Source organism: Oryzias latipes, chromosome 23, assembly GCF_002234675.1.
Source record: "Oryzias latipes chromosome 23, ASM223467v1".
Lineage (NCBI taxonomy): Eukaryota > Metazoa > Chordata > Actinopteri > Beloniformes > Adrianichthyidae > Oryzias > Oryzias latipes.
The window spans coordinates 3,876,493-3,898,549 of NC_019881.2; the positions used below are offsets into that span (position 1 = coordinate 3,876,493).

General features: G+C 41.2%; 1 protein-coding gene across 1 annotated transcript in view; it reads right to left on the bottom strand.

Moving 5' to 3' along the window:
- stk38l (serine/threonine kinase 38 like) overlaps positions 1–21,312 on the bottom strand; it is a 30,426-nt gene extending 9,114 nt beyond the window's left edge. The window contains exons 1-12 of the mRNA XM_011490887.3: positions 20,962–21,312; positions 7,469–7,608; positions 7,065–7,116; positions 6,863–6,985; positions 6,551–6,758; positions 3,638–3,792; positions 3,457–3,559; positions 3,311–3,372; positions 2,950–3,067; positions 1,668–1,791; positions 909–1,004; positions 741–832 (exon numbers count right to left, since the gene is read on the bottom strand). Of these exons, the coding sequence (XP_011489189.1) occupies positions 741–832; positions 909–1,004; positions 1,668–1,791; positions 2,950–3,067; positions 3,311–3,372; positions 3,457–3,559; positions 3,638–3,792; positions 6,551–6,758; positions 6,863–6,985; positions 7,065–7,116; positions 7,469–7,602 (1,267 nt within the window). The 5' untranslated portion in view covers positions 7,603–7,608; positions 20,962–21,312. The remainder of the gene's footprint in view (positions 1–740; positions 833–908; positions 1,005–1,667; positions 1,792–2,949; positions 3,068–3,310; positions 3,373–3,456; positions 3,560–3,637; positions 3,793–6,550; positions 6,759–6,862; positions 6,986–7,064; positions 7,117–7,468; positions 7,609–20,961) is intronic.
- Positions 21,313–22,057: the final 745 nt, after the last annotated feature.

Genomic DNA, 22,057 nt, shown 5'->3' on the forward strand with positions numbered 1-22,057 from the left:
GGAGCTGTAGATCAATGCAGACTATGAGTTTCTCCTTTTTTTTTTGGATGCTGGTGTGCCGCGAGATTTTTGACAAGGTTAAAGTGTGCCGTGGCTCAAAAAAGGTTGAAAAACACTGGTCTACAGAATGCATAGTTGCAATAACATGCACACGGGAAAAAAAAGCAAAACTGCAAGTCCGTGAAAGCTGAACCGCAATATAGCGAGGGAACACTGTGTGTTGGTATTTTGGAAATAAGTGTAATTTCATTCAGTGGTAAACTATTACCTCATGTCCACTGAGCAGTCCGGTCAGTCCAGTATTTTGAGCATTGCCACTATAAAATCAAACCATTTTAGGGACCACATTGGTTTTAGGTCCATAGAGAAATGGAACGTCCTGGTTAGGGCGGAGCTTCCGCTGAAACCTATTCATTGGCTGAAGGTCATGACAATATTTTTCCTCTTCCATATTCGTCTTTGCCGCCCGCAATCTTCTCTGAAACATTAATGTTTTGTTTATACAAAGTCCCAAAGGCCGTAAATAACAAGCAGCTGGATGACCTCCATTGTTGTTGTTAGCTCACCCTGCATGCGCCGTGGCAGTCCAACTTTGATTGAAAACGCTCACCTGAACTTGCCTGGACCATTCTAAACCGGACCGTACCACACCGGACCGCTCAGTGGATACGAGGCTTATGGTTCAGGTCATTAGTTCTTGACCAAATCTACATCAAGACAAAGTATTTTACCCAACAAACCTGGCTGGAGGATGTCTGACTCGGGAAAGTCGTCAAAGTTTGACGTGTCATCAATACTCTTGATTTCAATGGAAATGGCTGCTGGCCGCTCCCTGTGGACACAAGCGAGATGATGTGCTGTCAAAGCAGCTCTCAAAGCCGCCTGATTTGCATGTTGCTTTTGGGTACCTGATGTGCTCCCAGTCCACTGACTCAAAGAACTGGTGACTCTTGATTTCATCTACACTCCCCGCTCCGACTCTGTTTTCCGCATCAGTGCAATACCTTCAAAAGACAACACAAGCCGTTTACATGCACCGCAGTAACCGGTTTTCTGACCCAAACCACATCAACATCAGGCTCTTGAGGAAAGGGGGTTTTCCTGGGAGAAAACTACCAGAGCAAACCCTGTTTTCCAAATCCACATGACATTAAAGCTCCACTCCGATCATCTTGCCTGTGCCCGAATTCCTTCACTATTTACTATCTAGTGCACTATATAGTGCGTTCGCCATTTTGAAGTGCTGTCGGAATCTACAATTCCAAAATCAAGTGCCCTAGAAATCTCCCAGAAATCTCTGCAAAAATCCAGTGTGCACCAATGCTCACTAGATTGGGGAATATAGACCAGGTAGTTAGGGAGTAGGGAGGGAATTCGGACACAGCCCTTCTGATCTATTTTCAAAGTGTTGCCAGACAAAGACAGCTCAATTTCTTTCTGTTAAAGGAAAAATAATCATTGGTATCACCCAAATATGGGTTTGAACCCATAACTCTACCACAGGCACATTTAGTGGAGGGTGGACTATTCCTGAAATGTGAGCTGGTTTTTTGGGAAAGCAGGTGATGAAAAACACATCCACTGTTAGTTTCTGATATTTAAAAATCCTCAACAAATCAGTCTTTAGTCACTGTGAATCTCAAACCGGCACTGAAAATGTGTTGCACCTTAGGATCAGGTCTTTGGCCTTCTCTGAGATGGGGACTTCCGGTGGGAAGACGAGAGTTTCCTTCCAGTTCATGACCTTTCTGTACGTCTCCTGTGGCGTCTCTGAACAGAAAGGCGGGTAACCTGCAGAGAGTGCCATCCAAAAGAAAGTGAGCTTCGTTGATTTCTTCTCCGTAAATCAGGTGGATGTGCTGTGTTTATGATCTCTGTCCTGCTGCTGAACCCAAATATGCTTCAGCTTCAAGTCAACAACTGATGAAGGACTTTAATAGTTTTTAAGAGTATATTGGGGAAAAAAGCACGATTTATGGCGATTTATGGGTTCATTAACGCAGGTCTTCCAGGTCCTGAAGTAGCAAAGAAACCCCAGATCATCACGCTACCACCACCGTGTTTGATTGTACCAGCTTTTCCCAAAGGTCTTTGGGTTCACCAAGAAGTTTTGAGTCAAAATGCCTGTTTTAAATTCTGCAGTGTCTTGTTATGGTAGTCATGAACTTTATTTTGTATTTTGTGAATTCTTAGATGAGTCGTCACGGCGCTCACGGCGTACTTTTGGTTGAACTTCTACTCCAGGGAAGGTTCTCAACTGTTCTATGGTTTATTCATTTGTGGAGGATGGTTTCAGGCTGGTTCTCTGGAACCCTTGAGGTGTAGAAATATGCTCACAACCTTTTCCAGACTGAAAGATCTCAGTGACTTTCTGATTAAATGGCGGCTCATGCTACCGGTCCGTGGGTCAATTGGTACCGGGCCGCACAGAAAAAATAAAACAACTTACATGACTTCCGTTTTATTTATTTCGGAATCTGAAAGTTGTTTTATTTTGAAAAATTGCCCGATTCTCTGTTACATCCGTCTGTGTTACTCTTGACGCAGACCAAGGCGCTCTTCTGGGTCACTGGGATACCGCTAAAATAAAACCCAGGAACTAGCAAAAGTAGTAAAAAACAAACATCTTCGGAACGTTTCTTTGCCAAGTGGGAAAGGCCCAGCCAGGAGACAAAAGAGGACCTCCACTCCCAAAAAAAGAAAGCCACATTTAATAGACAGTATCAGGAGTCCTACTTAAAATACGGATTTATCCCAATGCGCAGTAATGGTCAGAAATTCGGCGGGCGGGATGAAGAAATTTTCTAGCTCACGCTCTCCCACCACTGTAGGAGACACATCAGCTCATCCTGACCTAAATTTGTACCCACAAAGACGATGAGTAACTTGCCTATGTCAAACCAAACATTTCTTCCTATTAGTTTGGATAGCAGATGGAGGTTTTCTTACCGATTAGCATTTCATACATGATGACCCCCAGAGACCACCAGTCACAAAGCTTGTTGTACCCCGTCTGCATGAAAACCTCTGGAGCGATGTAGTCTGGTGTTCCCACAGTGGAATAAGCCTAAAAACAAGAGGTTACAGGTATCACAGACTAAATACTGAATCCGTTTGATTCACTAGTTTTGGTTTGGTTTAAAATTCGATTTGATTAAATGTGCAATTATTTCCTCCTGAACCAGTTTTGTTTAGTTCCAAAAAGCCTTTTAACCAAACAAAGGTGGAACTCTGGTTGCTGGACTTGATAAATGGGTTTATTATTTCTATAATTTCCGTCTCGTTTTGCATATGGCGGGTGTGAGTGTACCAGCTGTCTCCTGTTCTTCTTCCAAGTCTCTGCTTTCCTCTTGGAGTTCATGTTTTGAAAAGCTGAATAAAAAAAGCAGAGAGGACAAGGTTACGCCGGTCTCCGTGGAACCCCAACCTCCCGTCTGTTCGCGTTTGATGACTCACAGAAGTCGCTGGGGGGGTTGTGCGTCAGGTTCCGGTAGAACTCTGTGCGATGCGCCTTCTTGAGTCCCGTACACAGACCAAAGTCCGACAGCTTGACGTGGCCCTGTGTGAGGAAACAGTCTGTGAGGAGCTTTTCTTTGTTCACCCTGGTCGCAGGTGCGTGATGGGTCGGTGCTCTCACCCTGGAGTCCAGCAGCAGATTGTCTGGTTTGATGTCTCTGTGGATGAAGCCCAGCTGGTGGATGGAGTCGATGGCCAGGACGGTCTCTGCGATGTAAAACTGCGTGGCCTCCTCAGACAGGGTGTCCTTTTTCATTAGCAACGTCATCATGTCACCTAAAAGGGAAGCTCAGAGGTTAGAACTCCCTCAGTTCATCAGATGATAAATGGTGTGTACTTAAACAGCGCTTCACTGCGGGGCTTACCAATCGCAGTCCCATTCACCCATGCACATACATATTCACACACTGATAGTGACTCCACTGATGAACACTGGCGCCACCGGGAGCAATGAGGGGTTCATTGTCTTAGTCAAGGACACTTCGACACATGGGCTAGCAAAGCGGGAACCAAATCTGCGATCTTCTGATCAGAGATCGACCGCTCTACCTCTGCACCTCAGCCGTGGTGTTTACTTTACTTGTAGAATTTGCGGTAAGTGCTTCAAGAAAAAAAAGGACATACATTCATCTGGTTTGGTGCTTTCGGAAGTGAACAAAGCACAGAAATGGACCAAACCGCCAGGAAAATACCTGCAGTTCCAAAGGTTGCTCACTAGGGGTCAGTATTGTCCAAAGAAGATACAGGCAGAAAGCACAAAGAAGAAACATAGGTGTCTGGTTCTCATAGCTCCCCACATTTAGCCGGCTGGAAAGTTTCTCTACTCTTGTATTTGTAATTTTATAGTTTTTGCAGTAATTCGTAGCATCACACACGGATCATTCAGTTCAAAGGTTGAATGTAGCTTTTATGAACTTTGCATTTTTTAACCAACATATTACAGCTACTTTACTGGACAACAACAATCCATCTTAAAAGGCGTTTACTTATATAGTGGCGTTTTGCAGTCACAGTCCCATTCATTCACTGATGGGGGTGCGCTGCCAAACACTGGCGCTACCTTCTAACCACCAGGAGCAATGCCGGGTTCAGTGTCTTGCCCAAGAAAACTTTGGCACATTGGTGGGTGGAGTGGGAACCAAACCTGCGATCTTCTGATCAGAGGTTGACCGTTCTACCTTTGGCCACGGCCAGTTTCTACAATTTGTTTTTTGTTAACTGACGGTTTAAATGAAAGAGAAAGAAGAGAATTTATGTTTTAAGATCAAATAAATGTAAACACCCATTGTCAGAACCTTTATATGACTAAAAAAAGGGTATATTTTGAAGGCTTATAATAACTTTTGTGCTACTAATATAGGAACAAAAATCCCAGTTTTGAATTGATTAAACTACAATCAAAAGTTACAGTTTAAAAAAATGTTTAAATTGCAAACATATGTAAAAAAAATTCTTTCTAAATCTCTTTCTTTGGTTATAAAACCTTTTTTTTCATTTATGATCTTCATAAATCTATTTAAGAATGTGTTATTTCACAAAACAGTTTTCAGATGCGTATTTTTGTTTTGATCAGTATATTTACGTGCAGCCAAGATGTACATTCTGGATTTGACTGCATCGATTTTAAGTTCATCCACTCCGTTTGCCCAATAATAAAGCTCTGGCCGCACAAGCACTTAATAATAATCATAACAATAATAAAAGCACATTTAGAAGATCATCTCGTTCCATGCCTCAGCTTTGCTTGTTTACAACGGAAATCGCTATTTCTTCTTCTACGTCCGTTTCCGGTATTTTAGAGAGTTCTGCGCTTGTCCAAATGATTTATTCCGATCCAAAGTGTGGCGTTTGTAAATGTTTGTTATAATCGGACAAAGTTTTATGGGCCCATGCATACAGTTAAATTCTAATCCGAGCTTCACTCCGATCAAATACATGTTGCACATGTGACCCCAGCTAATGAAAGGTTTGTGTAAACACACGTTTCGGGCTTCCGCGTTCCAAAATATCGCATTCACGTATCGCTCGGCATGTTTGTTTCAAGTTAAACCAAGTTAGCCTTGGATTCAAAGATTCAAAGATTTTTATTGTCATTGTATTTCTACAACGAAAATTTGTTGGCACTCAGTCAAAAAGAAGAAGTAGACATCAAAGAATAAAAACCAATATAAGAATATTTAAAAAATCAGAAAATACATTAAGAAGTTTGAAATAAAAATGTGGTAACGTCCCTTTTGAAACACGGAAGTGCCAACCGCTTGAAAATTGATCATAGAGGAGTAATTAACTGCGCTTTGTGCCACGACAGAATTCTATGACACCAAGTCTCATTTAATTTATCGGAATAAAACTGTAAAAGAAAAAGTCTGTCAGTCCAAATTCACCAGATTGGAGCCACATTTCGCACCAAGCCTCTTCCAACCGTGAGTACAGGCGCTAGTATCGAGTAGCAACAGTCTAGTGTTAACACCACATGCTAAAAACACATTCAACAACCTGTGTGTTCTTGAACGGGCACACATCCCTGATGCGTTCTTCGGTGGGATCCGCTCCCTCTGGGTGGGGTATTAGTCCGCCGCTGCGGCTCTATCGCAACCTTGCTGTGATGTCGCTGGGTCCCCGCCTACGAGGCTGCACCTGGCTGGCTATGCAGGTGTCCACAGAGATGGGGGGGTTGGTTCCAAACTATCAGCGTTTCCACCAATCAACTTTTTCCATGCTCAGCCTGTTTCCTATTGTTTATCTCTATCGGTTAAGGGGGTGAGAGGTTTGAAAGGGGGTTGGGGGTTGTGTGTGGGTCCAACAGGAAGGGGGCGGCTCTATTTTCGTTGTTTTAAAAAATGTGTTGTTTGTTTGCTTCGTTTTACTTTTATTCCTTTTGTGTTACATGTGAAATGAAAAGTGCTATTTAAATAAAGATCAAATTGGTTTGATTTGAGTTGATTAGGATTGAATTGAATTGTTTTGATTTGATACGTAAAACAATGAAAGATTTCCACACAAGTTTGGGATTTTCTCAGTGTGGCGTACAAACCTCCAGGCAGGAACTCCATGATGAGGTAGAGGTTCCTCTTGTCCTGGAAGCTGTAGAACATCTTAACAACCCAGGCGCTGTCTGCCTCCACCAGGATGTCCCTCTCCGCCCGGATGTGAGCCACCTGCTCTTTCTCCAGCATGTCCGCTTTCCTCAAAATCTTCATGGCGTAAATGTGGCCCGTGTCTTTTTTCTGTACCAACCGAACCTGGATGAGGCGACAGCGCCAAAAAAACAAAAAGAGTCAACAAAGTTGCCTGGATACTTCTATCGCCTTCAATCCATTCAAGGCCTTTTTTATTGATAACACACCTCTCCAAACGCCCCTCGTCCGATGACCTTCAGTGACTCAAAGTCGTCCAGGCCAAGTCTCGTCCTCTTCAGTCTTAGAAACTCTGTCTCCTTACGGGCATGCTGCGAGCGCCGCATTACTTTCTGCAGGTAGATAAGTACACATTACAGGCAGATAAGTACACAAAAAACCCAGCGGGTGAAAACGAAGAGCTCCCAGTACCTCCTCGTCTGGTAGACCCTCCTCTTCCATTGCCTTCTCTAGCTTCTTTTGCCTGGAGGGAGCCAGAACAAAACATCTATTGCAATGAGCAAAGTACAACCAGAAGAACAGTAATTTAGTAAAAACAGAGTTTATAGGGATTAGACTGGTAAACAGTGTTTCACAGCAGGTACTGAACTGTTTACCCAAAGCTCAGAGCAACTCTCGGGTTGTGTTTACGCATTCACGTCTACACTGTTGATCCAGTTGTGTAAGAGTCGACACCTGATCCCTTAAACAACAGCTACATGTGTGTGGAGTAAACGGCTCCTGTGTTTCACATTACAGGCTGCTCTGCAGAATAATTCATTAACCGGCGGATGGTTGGGTCCTGGATCTGTGAAGGTGAAGGAAGTCAGCTTTACCTCATCTCGCGCTCTTCGTGCTGCGTGAGCAGAGTGCTGTAGAAGTTTTCCAGCGTCAGCTTGGCCACGGTCACCCTCTCCCGGGTGTGGTTGCTCATGGGAAGGGCAGCTGCCGTCCCTCCCGTCATGGCCATACTATCCTGAGAGGGACAACAGTCTATCAGTCCATACTCGGAAAAAGTCTGGATCTCCCATTGATGCCCAACAGAAGTAACCTTTTATTGTGATCCTATCATTTGGCGGCTCACGTGGTGTAAAAACCATTGTGAAGCGTTGTCTCTTGAGAATCTGGTGCATCAACATCACTGTATGTGTCGCTCGTCACATCAGATGATGTGCTCCACGCCATCTGTTGTGTTACCGTTTAGGGGCTCAGACGCACACGGAAGCCAGACGGCTTTCTGCCACTACTACCAACGAGCAGTGAGAGGACATATGGGAAGCTGATGGGAAAACTTTCCTTTGAAAAGTGTCAAGAATTGAGATGGCACACGGAAATACCGGACTTCATGTCCGAGTTTCTTTTCCTCAGATCTAACACAAAAGCTGGGATCCCTTCTTTTATTAGTCTGATTAAATTAAGATTTAAGGGTCTAACAAATCTGACAGTCAATGTATTAAACACTAATTGTTCAAAGTCAAACTGATCTGGAAAATTCATATGAATTTATTAAATCCATTTCTATTGGAAGTATTTTTAAGGCTGGTGTCAGGTGTACGGTGGGAAATTACCCATTTTCACTGATCTAAAAACATTTTCCATCTCCAGGATTTCAGCTCTGTGTTCATCCAAACAGGCCCTGATAAAACACTGAGTAGTTAGGATATGAAAGATCATAAAATACTTTTTTCTTTGTGTTTATTTGATTCTATTAAAGACACTTTGCTAAGAATGACAGAACCGGGATTTAGCCGTAGCTTCAGCTCTGTTTTCTGAAAAGTCCCGCCCCTTTAACTGTCTCCACCAATCATTCTTGGAGGCTTAATCACACGTCATCAGTTTGACCAATCAGAAATGGTTAAAAGTCTTCACTTCCTTGTTCAGATTCTGCTCATAAAGTCTCTCAGTTCCAACAAAAATACCAGCTAAAGCTCGTCTTTAGCGGTGTAGCTTTCCACAGAATCCGGTATCAGACCGTGGAACAAGTGAACAAAACAATGAAGCTCAGAGAAGAGAGTCTGTCTGCGGTCGGCGTATTATTGCACTACATCTCCCATGATGCATTGGGTTAAAGTGACAGCATCTCAGCGTACAATGAGTCTTCCCTGTTAAACGTCTTGAAACCACAGCGAACACACAAACAGTTTTAAAATCTTCTTGATGAAATCAGAGGTCAACAGTTTAGTTCTCCTTCAAGGTTTGTGTTTATTAAGAGCCAAACATCCCAGAGTTTGGTCCAAGTCATCTTTCTAACTGAAACACTTTTCTAATGACGTTTATGTTTATTTAAGAAGAAGTAAGAACAACATTTAAGAAACAGGATTAAGGTGAAGTGGCCAACAGACACAATTAAACTAAATTGAAACAATTTAATCATCTAAAAAGAAATAAAACATTTTTGTTAAAGTTTTCAAAGACTTCATCTTTGATTAAGACAAAAGAAAAACTAATAAAATTTCAACATGTTCACATTTTGTGTAGCTACAGAAAACATAAATATAATGTTGGTCTTTTTGTGTAAAATATATCAAACATAATGTGATCATGTTAAAAAATTACAGTTGCCTTTGCACGAACATTGAAATAAATATAAAAAATTAATAAATCACTATTTGTGAAGAATATATTTGTTTTTTTGTGAGGTTACAAAAAATTGCATGTTAATAAAATGGAGGGTAAAACAACTACCAGGGTAAATTTTCAAATAATTTAGTTGAAAATAATTACTGAAAACTAACTTTTAGAAAAAACAGCTGCAACTTCCAGTTTTTTCTGTCACAATTATCACAAAAATGCATGTGAGATTGTAGAAAGACTGTCCATCAATACAGACTTTTTTAATTTTTGGATGCTGGTGTGCCGCGGGATTTTTGTCAAGGTTAAAGTGTACCTTGGCTCAAAAAAGGTTGAAAAGCACTGATTTAGAGGCCTAAAAATGTTTCATGAGGGGTTGAGTGATTCAGACGTAGCTCTACTGAAGGCCCAGGTGTGTAGGCTCCAGTAACCCTGTGACCCCGAAAGGGATTCAGCGGGTTCCGAAACTGGATGGATGGATCGTGTGTCAGCACCAATGGCACATTGCAAATCAAGTCCAACCCTTCCTGTCACCCATAAGTAAGATATCTGTTGAAACGCTCTCCAGCCGTAAAGGTCGGATCCAGATTCCAGCTCAGACGATGAAAGCAAAGACCTTCATTTGTCTGCCAGTCCGTATCAGAATGGAGCGGAGCAGAGAGCTTGAGGTACAACCTTTTTCAAACGACATTTTTTCATCTGTTCCTGACTCACAACTATTTAAATTTAAAAGCAATTCACAAAACTCCAATTTTCATTACCTATGTCCTCCATTATCAGCAAAATGACCCACGAACATGTTAAAAAAACACCTTTTTCATCGGAGTGGGTCTTTAGAGGACAGGTGAAACAGAGCAGAAAAGTCATCAGTTTGAATCCCTTCTGCCCAGCAACCACTGTTACTTGTCAGTGGCTGTTAAAGCCTTTATAATAGACACAAGGAAGGAGCGTAAGGTTTTTGGCTGATGTATGAACCCATAAATTTCACAGCATTGGCTCCATAAAAGAGGATCCTAAGCAGGAGCCACTAAAAAGGCTAAACTGCCTTCAGATCCAATCTAACGTGAATTTATAGCAGATGTGTTTCCACAGGCACTCACAGAGACTGTGCAGAGACCTGCGAGGCTGTGTGTTTACCATAATCGGCTGCATCAAAGCCTCAAAAAGGACAATGGACGTGTGGATACAAGCGAGTCTCAAGAGGACGAAACTCCAGACAAGCAGACAGAGTGAGCTCAACCAAAGAGACGAGCTCTTCCTGTGAGGGCAGATGAAGGCTCTGTAGGGGTTTCTCCCAGAGGAATTATACAATATACATGATTTTTATTTTTGCGTTTCTAGAGTATAAAACAGAACCAAAGGAAAAGCTAAGCTGGTGTTGACACAAAACTGTAGGTGGCAAATAAAACCTCAGATAAGCAGCACCATTCCTGTGTTCCTGTGGGCAGCACTAAGTACCCCAGACTGCTTTTAAAAGGTTTAAGAGGGTTAACAACCGTGGCTCACTATCAGTGCCTGCCATAGTGTGGACCATTACAGAGGCAGTGGTGTTCTGTAGCATCAAAAAGGCTGCGTTTTTACAAGTATCCCAAACATAAAAAACAAAATGGTGTTAATCTGGTGCAGTAGTAAAAGAAACCTTTCCACACTGGAGTGTTTGGAAACTCACTCGGCATGTCCGACTTCATATTAGCTGCTTTATGAAGCTTTTTCTCTTCACGTTGCTTTAATGCTCAGGCCATGTCATTTTTAAAGGATCTTATAATACTTATTCATTTTTCTTTGAACTCACTGAATCCCTTTTGGGGGCAATGGGTTGCTGGAGCCTATCCCAGCTCTTGGGTGAAGATGGTTGTACACTCTGGAAGGTTTGGCTGTTAATCACGGGGACACACAATTACACAATTTGGGATAAAACGAATCAATTTATGCAGCTTTTGTGGAACTGGACGAGGAAACTCCAAACTCCACACAGAAAGAGCCCAGCCGGGATTTGAACACTAACAACAACAACTTTTTGGGCTAAACAAATAATGAAACTGGGAATATTCTGAGCCTGTACTTCCCTATAACTTAAGTGTAATACAATCATCTGATATTTATATTTTTTTTACAGACTGCAGTTTGTTTAGAAGAGTACCAAAACGTTCCTGGTAAGTTAAGCAGATGGTATATGGTTATGATAAACAAATACTACAAGATAAAGCAGATTTTCAACATTGCGGCCAACGCCAAAACCCTATGTCGTTATTGAATATACCTGAAGATAATGAATAATTGGAAAAAGAAAAACTATACAAGCTAAGGACCAAAATGGTTGCCGAAATTAGCTAAACAAGCTAGCGTAACCCAAAGATTAGGAAAGTTTCATCTATTTTATTTTTTTACTTGCCCTGTCCAGCAGCTGAGCAGACAGACAAGAGCTGAAGGCCTCTTGTGTTGGACAGATGTTACTGTTACAACAAGGGTTCTGGATCTTTTGACACACAGGGAGTTTATTTGGATAAACCCCTTTTTTATTCTATTTATGTTTGTATCCATCTGTTTATATGTGCCAAATTAGCTTTTAAAAAGTGGAAAGGCCAAAACTAGCTAAGGCGCTACATTGGTGTTGACAACATCAAAATCTGTTAAGACTATTAGGCTTATTGGAAAATTCTGTTAACCCATAGAAACCCAGGCCCATTTTTTCTTAAAAAGATAAAATTATTTGTATTTTACCACACACGAAGTGGACCACATAGTCCATTTTTGATATCACCATGGGTTCTTATGGGTTAAAAAAAAAGGAAATACCAAAACTACCTAAAGAAACTAGCTTACTTTTAAAAGCAACATTAGCTAAATGAGTTTTTCTCAGATATTTATCAGGCTAACTTCCAAATAAACTTTGAAAAAAAGTGCTGTGCATAAAATACAATAAAATTTAAAAACAAGATGAAAAGACAAACAGTGCCGACACCCCCCCCCACACACACACAAACGCACACACACAGACACTTTTATTGTATTAACTGGTCAATATGCGTTTGTAAGCCTGAATTTAAATAATACAACTTAAAAAATATATCATTTATGAAATATAAATAGTTTAAAGAGCTTTGGGGAGTTACATTTTTTGTAGAGGGTACATAAAATTTCAATGCTATTTTGGGTGTCAAAAATTGTATTGTTGCTCTATTGCCCCACTTCATTACATTTTAAAACTTCATCCAATAAAATGATGTCGCTACCTCAAACACAGTGGGAGGACATAGATTTCAAACAAAAGGATAGTTGAGGAAAATTATTTATTGACTTCACTTGAAGTAAGAAATATTATATCGTATTATATATAAAAAGTACTGTAAATATGTGAAATGTTATGTATATTTGTGTAAATGTGCAAGGGTTGCAACGGCCGGCACAATTAATCGCAAATTTATCGTTATCGCAATTTTGAAGCTTCGCAATATCCATATCGCAAAAGTCGGCGCAGATCGTAATAAATGGTAAACCTTAAATGTGCTAAAGCAATCTTATGGCAACTTGAACTATTAATGAATTGAATAAATCCCTTTATCCGTTTTACCAATCGGATCGGGTCATATTTGGAGAATAATTTAAGGTATTTTGACTCTTATTTAAATTAAACCTTTGCAGTGAAATGGAAATTCTTTTGTTGTTTTTGCTATTGGTTCATTTATCGCAAGTTATATCGTCATGGCAATATTAATCACTAATATTGCGACATTTCCTCATATCGTGCAGCCCTAGTTTCAACAGTATTTTTAAATGGCTTTAAATGCCACCTGTTGCTGAGCAAAATGACAGTTGAATAATTTCCATAAGCGGGGATAGGCTCCAGCAACCCAATGAGCCTTAGAAAGGGATTCAGTGGGTTTGAAGAAGGCACGAATGGCTGAGAGTCATGCTGACGTCAGGGCAGACGTACGTTTGAGCCTGTTCCTTTTTAGAGGCAAAAATGTGCTGTTGTCCTAAAAGTGGCTGGAAAGAAAAGCTGAAGAGAGCAATGAAGTCTCCAGAGAAATGAACGTTCAGATATGTGAGCATCTGAAATCAGCTGTGAACGGACGGAAAAGGTAAAACAGAGGAATAAAAGGAAACTAAAGAGAGGACAAAAGTTTGATTACTTAACATAATAGAAATAGAAATATATTTTTTGTCATTGTACATGTAGAACGAAATTACAGTGCAATTCTTCCGTCAAAAGTCAAATTAAAAAAAAACTGCGATATAATACAATATAAGATAAAATGTAAAAAATATACAAAAATATAAAAAGGAGGTTACACCTTCTCGAGCTATTGCACACTTCCCTAATAAATTAACTTTATTTAGCAGCGTTTAAGCTCACAATGGCTCTTGGATAGAAGCTGTTTTTTAATCTGTTTTTCATTGTCCTGTATCTTTAATTGTCCTGTAACAAGTTAAGTCTAAAAAGTCTAGTCCATATCCAGAGGGGGAAAAAAACAAAACCTTATAGGGATGTAGAAGGACGTCTTACTGAAATTAAGCAAATACTGCTAAGATTTAAAGACCCGCTCCGATGCAAATGATGGTTTTGGTGTTTTTAGCATGTTCTTGTGGAGGGCACACAAAGAAAATTAAGCCTGAAATTGTATTTTTACTCAAATCGTGTGATGCAGAAACAGACAAAAGAATGCATTTTGAAGAAGATTAGAAAACACACTGGGCGGGCGGCCCATAAACTCCCTGCTCCTCTCCATTCTGATCATCCACTTGCAGACAAATAGATCCATGAACGTCTTCGTTTTCCTCGCCTGAGTTGGACTCTGCTTCAACATTGCTCACCATTTCTGTTGCACTGGTAATGACAGGCTGGGGGTGTGAGGGGCTGTAAGCTAGCTGGTGAATGTGTAAACAAAGGAGTCATTGGGAAATGAGGGCAGGCTTACTCTGCTCCAACGGTCCCGCCCATAACTCAGAGGTGAATTTCTAATGAACTCCTGCCGCTCTGCAGAAACTATGTCCTAGAAAACAACACAGGTTTTTAGATTTTGGCTAAAAACGGCATCATTGTAATTAAAAAGATCGCTGGGAACGCTTTTAAAATAGATCAAAAGCTGATCGCAGTGGGACTTCAAAGGACAAGCACCAGAAGTTTATTTAGGCTTTCTTTAATTAACTGATTATTAACAAGATCAGATTATGAACGTATTTATGTAACACAAGGAAGCGAGACGGCAGGAATGATTAACTCACAAAGAGATTAAAAAGATGTCCAGCTCAGAGATACCAGCCATGTTTGGTCTATTCGTTGGTCCGTTTTCCCATTTTAGCCCCAACTGCCCCACAACAAGAAACGTCCTGTGTTGTTTTGTTTGGAAGGAGACAGATCAGCGAGGACTTTACCTCGACATGTGTTTGTGCGTACGCGCCTGCTGCCTCAGAGTCCATCCAGGCTGATGCAAACTTTATGAAAACCATCCCTGGGGATGTTTTGAGAGGATGAGAGGCCATGCGAAGCAGACTGTTTGAATATGGCTCTAAGAGGAGGCATCCCGCTGCACCGGCGGCAGGAGCATCAGAGCGGGACGTGCAGACTGTCTGCAGGGGGAAAACACTTCACCTGAAACTGAACCACGCCTCACTTCCTGTCAGAGTCGTCGCTCCACTGAGCAGATCAGGCGACAGACGCCCCCCCCCCCCCCACCACCACCACCACCCTGCTTTGAATAACAAACAGTCCCACTGAAAAATGCTGCAGAAGCCTGTGAGGAGGGCAAACTGACGTGTGGTGAAATGAATCCACCTTCACCTGAGACCACCTGAAAAGAAAGTACTTTTAAAAAATGTGACAGACTTCGTTTACTGAATTCTTGTTTGTGTGTTTTTCTCAAAAAACAACATAAATGAATGCTTTTCGGTAAGGTTATGATTATTTCTTTAGTTGGGCAAATTTTTTTATTTATTTTTACTTCATTTTGTATTCTATGCATAACCGTTGTGCTATCCTATGGGGTCCAGATGACCCAATCCTTCCATTGAGGTGTTCTCCCGACCATGACAAAGGTGGATAAAGGTGGAAAGATTTCATGTAATCCATGGACACCAGTGAAGATCACAAATCATTGAAGAAAAAAGGTTCAGAGTACTGCCTAGTGGGTCTAGACGACCCAACTCCCAACGTTAATGGGCCTAGGATAGCACAAGGGGAATATGGTTTATTTAACAGCTATAGTTTCTGCGTAACCCAGACGAAGCATGTCCACCTTAAATTAACATCCAACCAGCTCCGCCAATGGAGCAATCGACTTTTCTAAATTAAAACGTAGCCAAACCGAAAAAGTTTCAAGTTCAATTAAATGCTTTGGTTAGGTAATAGAGTTGCATTTTAGGTTTTATGTAAAAATCCAGATGTGGATGACAGATGTGAACAAGCAGAGCTCCAACATAATCATTTATTATCGAGAATTAGTCTCATAATTATCCTTTCACCTAGAGCTGTACCAAATAAGCGGAACTCGCGATTTCTGTTACTAGTGATCAATATTGACGATATAACTTGAAATAAATGAAACAATAGCAAAACAACTAAATAAATCATTTCCATTTCACTGCAACACTTTAATTCAAATAAGAGTCAACATTACTTAAATTATACTCCAAAGACCTTCGTCTACATAGGAGTTGAACATCTAACATAAGAGCTCCTTCTGATTGGTCAATGATGTAAAGGAGTCCATCCAATTGGTCAAATGTATAAAGGAGTTTATTTGGTTTGTTAAATACTTCAAGCTGCCATAAGATTGTTTTAGCACATTAAAATCATTTATTGCAATTTTCACCGCCTTTTGCGATGTACGCATTGCACATCTTAATATCGCGATAACGATAAATTTGCGATTTATTGTGCAGGTCTACTTTCAACACTAAGCTAGTCCAGAAACCCTTTAGAAATGTCTGTGAACAGATTTCTGTTAAGCTACTTTCACTCTGACGCATAGACACGTCAGAGGCCAACGACTTCCGCGTTTAGTATATGCCGTTCACGCCGGACTCTACTTGATACTAGCGCATGCCTGCCACCTACAGTTGGAGGATTCTTGGTGCAAAATGTCCAAACAGTGCAAATCTGGTGAATCTTGCTCCAGGCTTTTTCTTTCCCAGCTCTATTCCGACATATGAAAGACTTGGCGTCACACATTTCCAGTGGGGCAAAAACCGCAATTCTTAATTTCTCCTCCATGACCAATTTTCAAACGGTTGGCACGTCCCTGATATTGAAAGGGCTCCATCCATAGGTCACTACCAACGTCAAATCCCTGTCAAAGTTCAACCTGGTTTAACTTTCAACACATGTTCAATGGACGCACATTTTGTACTTGGAGCCCGAAAACGGTCGTAGAAACTTGCATAGCCCAAACCACACATATAAGCACGTTTACATTGTTTTTTCGTTGAAAGTGGTCACTTAAACCCACATTGTGAACATAGCTGTACAGTGTGGAAAACCCTCCCCCTACTCATAATACTGTAACATGAACAAGAACATGACTATTTTAAGCTCCTCCCATCCTTTCCCAGCTGTAAGCAAACCGGTGAAGTCGTCACCTGAACAGTTGCTTCCCAGCTGAGCAAAGCAGGCTTTCTAGCAGCACCTGAGGAGATTCAGCTCCTCTTGAAGGTAAACAGATCCACCCTTCAGCTTAACAAACAAGAACCGGCACTCAGGAGCACCAACAAGGGAGGCTGTAGAAAAGCAAACTGGCTTTTTAAAGGGCAGAAGCACTAAATTTAACAGTCAAAACCTGAAACCATGAAAACTACGATTGAGCAACTGGTGGCAAAAAAAAAAAAAGTAAACCCCAAGAACTGAATGAGTCTGAAGTTTTAGAAGGAGTTATGGAGCAATTTTACTGATCAAAAAGACGGTGTAGAGAGTTCATATGTATGGCTCTATAGGGTAAAACCGCATGTTGAATCACCAGAACCAAGGACTGTTTCTTGTAAGAAGTCTCTTTTCTCCCATAAAAGGATCTCTGAGTTTGGTGTAAAATTCTTCCGTTGGTGACTGTCAACAGCCTCCACCCTGAGAGGGCTGTGCAGGAAGCCTTTTCGGCTGTGAAAGCGAGCCTCTGTCTGCTGTTTTCCTCCACCACGCACTACCCTAACACAACACATCTGAGCTGGACTTCCATTGAAGACAGGTATCAAAACAGATGGGCGTTAATCTGTGCGACCCAAAGTTCTAACTCTTTTTGGTCTGGAATTTCTCTTCTGTCACCATCAGCTGGAAAAACGCTGAAACAATGAGAGCGACCGAGGCGGTGGACCTTATCAGCCGCCCAATTTGCCCCAAACAGGAAAAATGAGATTCTTTGGGTATTTGTCGGTAGGGACAAATGTGATGACGACCGAGAAGGAACTGGCTTTTTGTTACCATGTAAGGGGTGAGAAGTAGGGCAGTTTCTCCTGCTTCTATCAGCCCGCAGGTCCAATCTTTTTAAACTTTATTGGTAACAATTGTGTTCTGAAGTGTCTCTGGTTCCAAAACAAGGATGTAGTTTCACCAGAAGAAGCCCATAAAATGACATCGAGAAACTTTTTACCTCATTTCACCTGCTAATGTAACACGACCAACGTGAATTGAGATGGAGGCAACACCTCCTGGAGGATTTTAGAATATTGCTCTAAAGAACATTACAGAAACAAAGCTTACTTTAAAGTTTTGAGGCAAGAATATTTTTTCTTTCCATGAAAAGAAATTGTTCTTAACATACCCCTCATATATTTGTTCATTAAAAAGTGTGATTTGTTTGTATCTTGTATCATTCTTTAATCAAATCTTTCACTTTTTAAAATCCGTAACCCTTTAACACAAGAGCTTTAGCTCTAATGTTGACATTCTTTTGACGACGATAATGTTTCAACCATTTACACAACGTAAAGCAGGTGATCCTACTGCAGAGAAAACTGGCTTTGCACCATTGCATATCGATGCAAAACCAAAATGAAAAGGCGCTTATCTCCACATAAGAATCAGCTGATTCGAGTTGATTGTGCAAACAGTGAAAAAGTTCCGGTATGTCAAAAGGAGTGTAGCCTTTATGTGTTGGTGTTGGGGTAAGGGTTGGGGTTAGGTTCGGGGTTGGGGTTGGGGTTACTGTTAGGGTTGGGGTTGGGGTTAGGGTTAGCGGTTTGTTGAATCCAAATCTCCTCCTAGAGGAATTCCCTAAAAGAGAACAATCTTCCCTTGGGCCGACTGGGTTTTTAGTTCACAGTCAAAGCATAGAAACACTGGAGTGGGGAACTTTGTAAACTAAACACTTTCTTTTCTGATATTTTATTTATATCATTTTTTTCAAATTTGAGTTAAAACGTTTTCACTTGGTACAGTACACACCTTAGGGCAGTGTTTTTCAACCAGTGTGCCGTGGGAGATGGTCAGGTGTGCCGTTGGAAATTACCCTCATTAACTGATTTCAGGCAGTTTTCAGCTCTGTGTTCATCCAAACAGGCCCTGATAAAACACTGAGTAGTTAGGAATATGAAAGATATTAAAATACTTTTTTCTTTGTGTTTATTTGATTGTATTAAAGACACTTTGATAAGTAACACGGTACCGTGATTTAGCTGCAGCTTCAGCTCTGTTTTCATTTAACCGTCTCCACCAATCATTCTTGGAGGGGTTAATCATACATCCAATCAGAAGTGGTTAAAGTCTTCACTTCCTTTTTCAGATTCTGCTCATAAAGTCTCTCAGTTCTAACAAAAATTCCAGATAAAGCTCGTCTTTAGCGGTGTAGCTTTCCACAGAATCTGGTGTCAGACCGTGGAACAAGTGAACAAAACAATGAAGCTCAGACAAGAGAGTCTGTCTGCCATCTGTGGCAGTTTTTGCACTACATTTCCCATGATGCATTGGGTTAAAATGACAGCGTCTCAGCATACAATGAGTTGTCCCTGTTAAACGTCTTGAAACCACAGCAAACACAACATGTTCACTTTTTGTGTAGCTACAGAAAACATAAATATAATGTTTGTTATTTAGTATAAAATTTTCAAGCATATTGTGATCATATATTTGTTCAAAAATTACAGTTGCCTTTGCACTAACATTGAAATAAATGTTTAAAAAATAAATCACTCTTTAGAAAGAATATATTGGTTTTTTGTGAGGTTACATAAAATTGCATGTTTAATAAACTGAAGGGTAAAACAACTACCAGGGTATATTTTCAAATAATTTAATTGAAAATTATTACTGAAAACTAACTTAACTTTTATTACATCTTTTAGAAAAAACAGATGCAACTTCCAATTTTTTCTGCCACAATTATCATAAAAATGCATGTGAGGTTGCAGAGGGACTGTACATCAATACAGACTATAGAGTTTCTCCTTTTTTCAATTTTTGGATGCTGGTGTGCCGCAGGATTTTTGTCAAGGATAAAGTGTGCCTTTGCTCAAAAAAGTTTGAAAAACACTGATTTAGGGGAACAGTCTAATAAAGCTGTGAAGGGATCCCTCTGACTAAAATAAACTGCATCCACTGCTGTCAGGTATTTTTGGAACGGGAAACAACTCTGCCGTCCATCCCAGCAATAAACAGTTCCCCCGCATCCTGATAAATCCACGAGATATGGTGTGTCTCTGCCATTGACTGCACATGGGAACTGGACTGAGTGACCCATCCGCCCTCGCGCTCCAATCCTCTTTTCTCATGATATTTTGTCTGGCCATTCGGAAAGCCTCAATGAAAGCATGTGGTGCCTGTTGGCCCCCACGTCCAACGTTTGACAGATTCTCCCAAGCCTGCTTTGAAGTGGAAGGGGTGTGGACGTCCAACAGGCTCACTCCTGACTGGACAGTGGTTGCCATAGAAACAATGACTCAGATTGACTCTGATCAATAACTGCTTACTGGGATCGTTTGGCTTCAACATGGCGGCGTTCGTATTGCGAAAAAGCGTCAACTGAATTGACCTCATTTGGTTAGAGCCAGAAGTAAGCCGCCTTCTATGGTTGATAAGAGTTTCTGCTAAGCAGGACGCCAGGCGTGCGTATGAATTTCACCGAGACAACCAAAACTGAAACCTCATCCCCCGTTAAAGGTTTTGTGACGATTAGGGTTACGAACAAGACAACCCTTAGGGTCATTTCTGAGACGTGAAGTAAAAGGTACACTTTGAGACAGGGCAACCTTAAATTTTACCCATAATTCAGTGTGTGTGATCTATGTGCGTGTGTGGGGGGGGTTGATCTACAAATCTCGCTTGCTGCGACTTTCAAAAAAACTTTCTTGCATTAGCATGGATGGAAGCTTCTGGAATCCGATATCACTGGTCCAAACAAAGAGACATTTAAGGATACTGTAATTAAAACATGAGGGATGAGTTATTCCTTTAACATTCTGTTTTAAAAGACACTTAAATTCTAAACAGCAGTTCTGCATAATTCCGATGTTTAGTGTTTTACGCAGCATCCTGCTTGGTTGATCTGAAGACACCGAGCCTGACCCTCACCCTCCATCCAGGATAAGCCGCCTGCCCAGCTCCATCCCCGACTACTAACGGACACAACGACGGCTGTTCGAGCCCGACTGACTCACGGTGGTGGTTCAGAACTGGAATTAGTGCCGGTGGGAAACCCTTCAGCAGCTGAGGGTTCAATGGAAAAGGAGGCTGTTTTGCTTTTCTCCCATTAAAAGGGTCTTTCTTTTCTGTTCAGACAGCATCAATGGAAGCAGCTTTCAGATTAAAGGTTCTGTTTAGGAATAAATTGCGACCTACCTCCGTGTCCTGCTCCAGAGTCAATTTTGGCGTGTCGCCGGCCACGACCCAGTACAAAAAAAGAGAAAAAAGAGAAAGAAAATTTCCTTTTTTTCTGCCTAAAATTTAGGCAGTTGGGGGCTGGAGGCACCAGAGGAAGTCAGAGAAACCTAACAGTAAACATCAGACCGACATCAGCGCCAAATCATAACAAAAGTCCTCTAGTGGCGCCGGGAACAAAAGCAAAAATAATAAAACAACATTTTAGTTTCTCCTTTTTAATCTTTTACTCTCAAAAATCGAGCGCTTCTCTCGTCTTTGTCGCAACAAAATATGAAATGAGCAGCGATGCTTCCTGACACCCGTCGGGTTCATCAGACGTTTAGGCGACGCAAGGACGTCGCCCTGACTGACGTCAAGCAGACCAATCAGAAACGACCTAGCGTGCCGCTACCCAATCACATCGGTGAACTGCTGTGAGTGACAGGCGCGTTAGCCAATGAGACGGCGAGAGCTCCCACAAGGGCGCAGGTTCACTTGCAGCAGAGTAAAACTACTGTACTACCTACAGTTGAAGCTTTGTTACATCACTGTTGGGCGAAGCAGACCCTTTCTAAAAATAGCCAACATAATTGGAGCTTATTTAGAGAAATTTAAATAAAACGATAAGCCCAAAACTTTATTGACATGCTTTGTATTAAAGAATAAAAGGTCACAATGACCACCACATTTTGCTGCAAACGTTTTATTAAAATATTGAGTAAAAGGCCAGAATAAAATACACAAAATGCTTCCAGAAATAGGAGGTCAAGACCCTACGGACATGTCACAGCCCTGGATTTTTCCAGAGACAATGAACAAAAGAAGATAAAACATCATAAAGTGTGATAAGAGTCCAGCAGATGCTTGTTTTCCCAGAAATCTTCCTCCTCAAACTGATAGACTTTGATCCAACGGCTGGAAAGACTGAAGCTCGCGTGCAGCAGTGACGTCAACAGCCACATCGTTGATTGCTTTGCTTTCCTGCAAAGTGCAGGTGAGCAGGTCCTCTGAAAATGGAGACAACCAGCAGCGGGAAAACGATTCCCTGCCATAAAATCTCCATATTTGGGCGGGT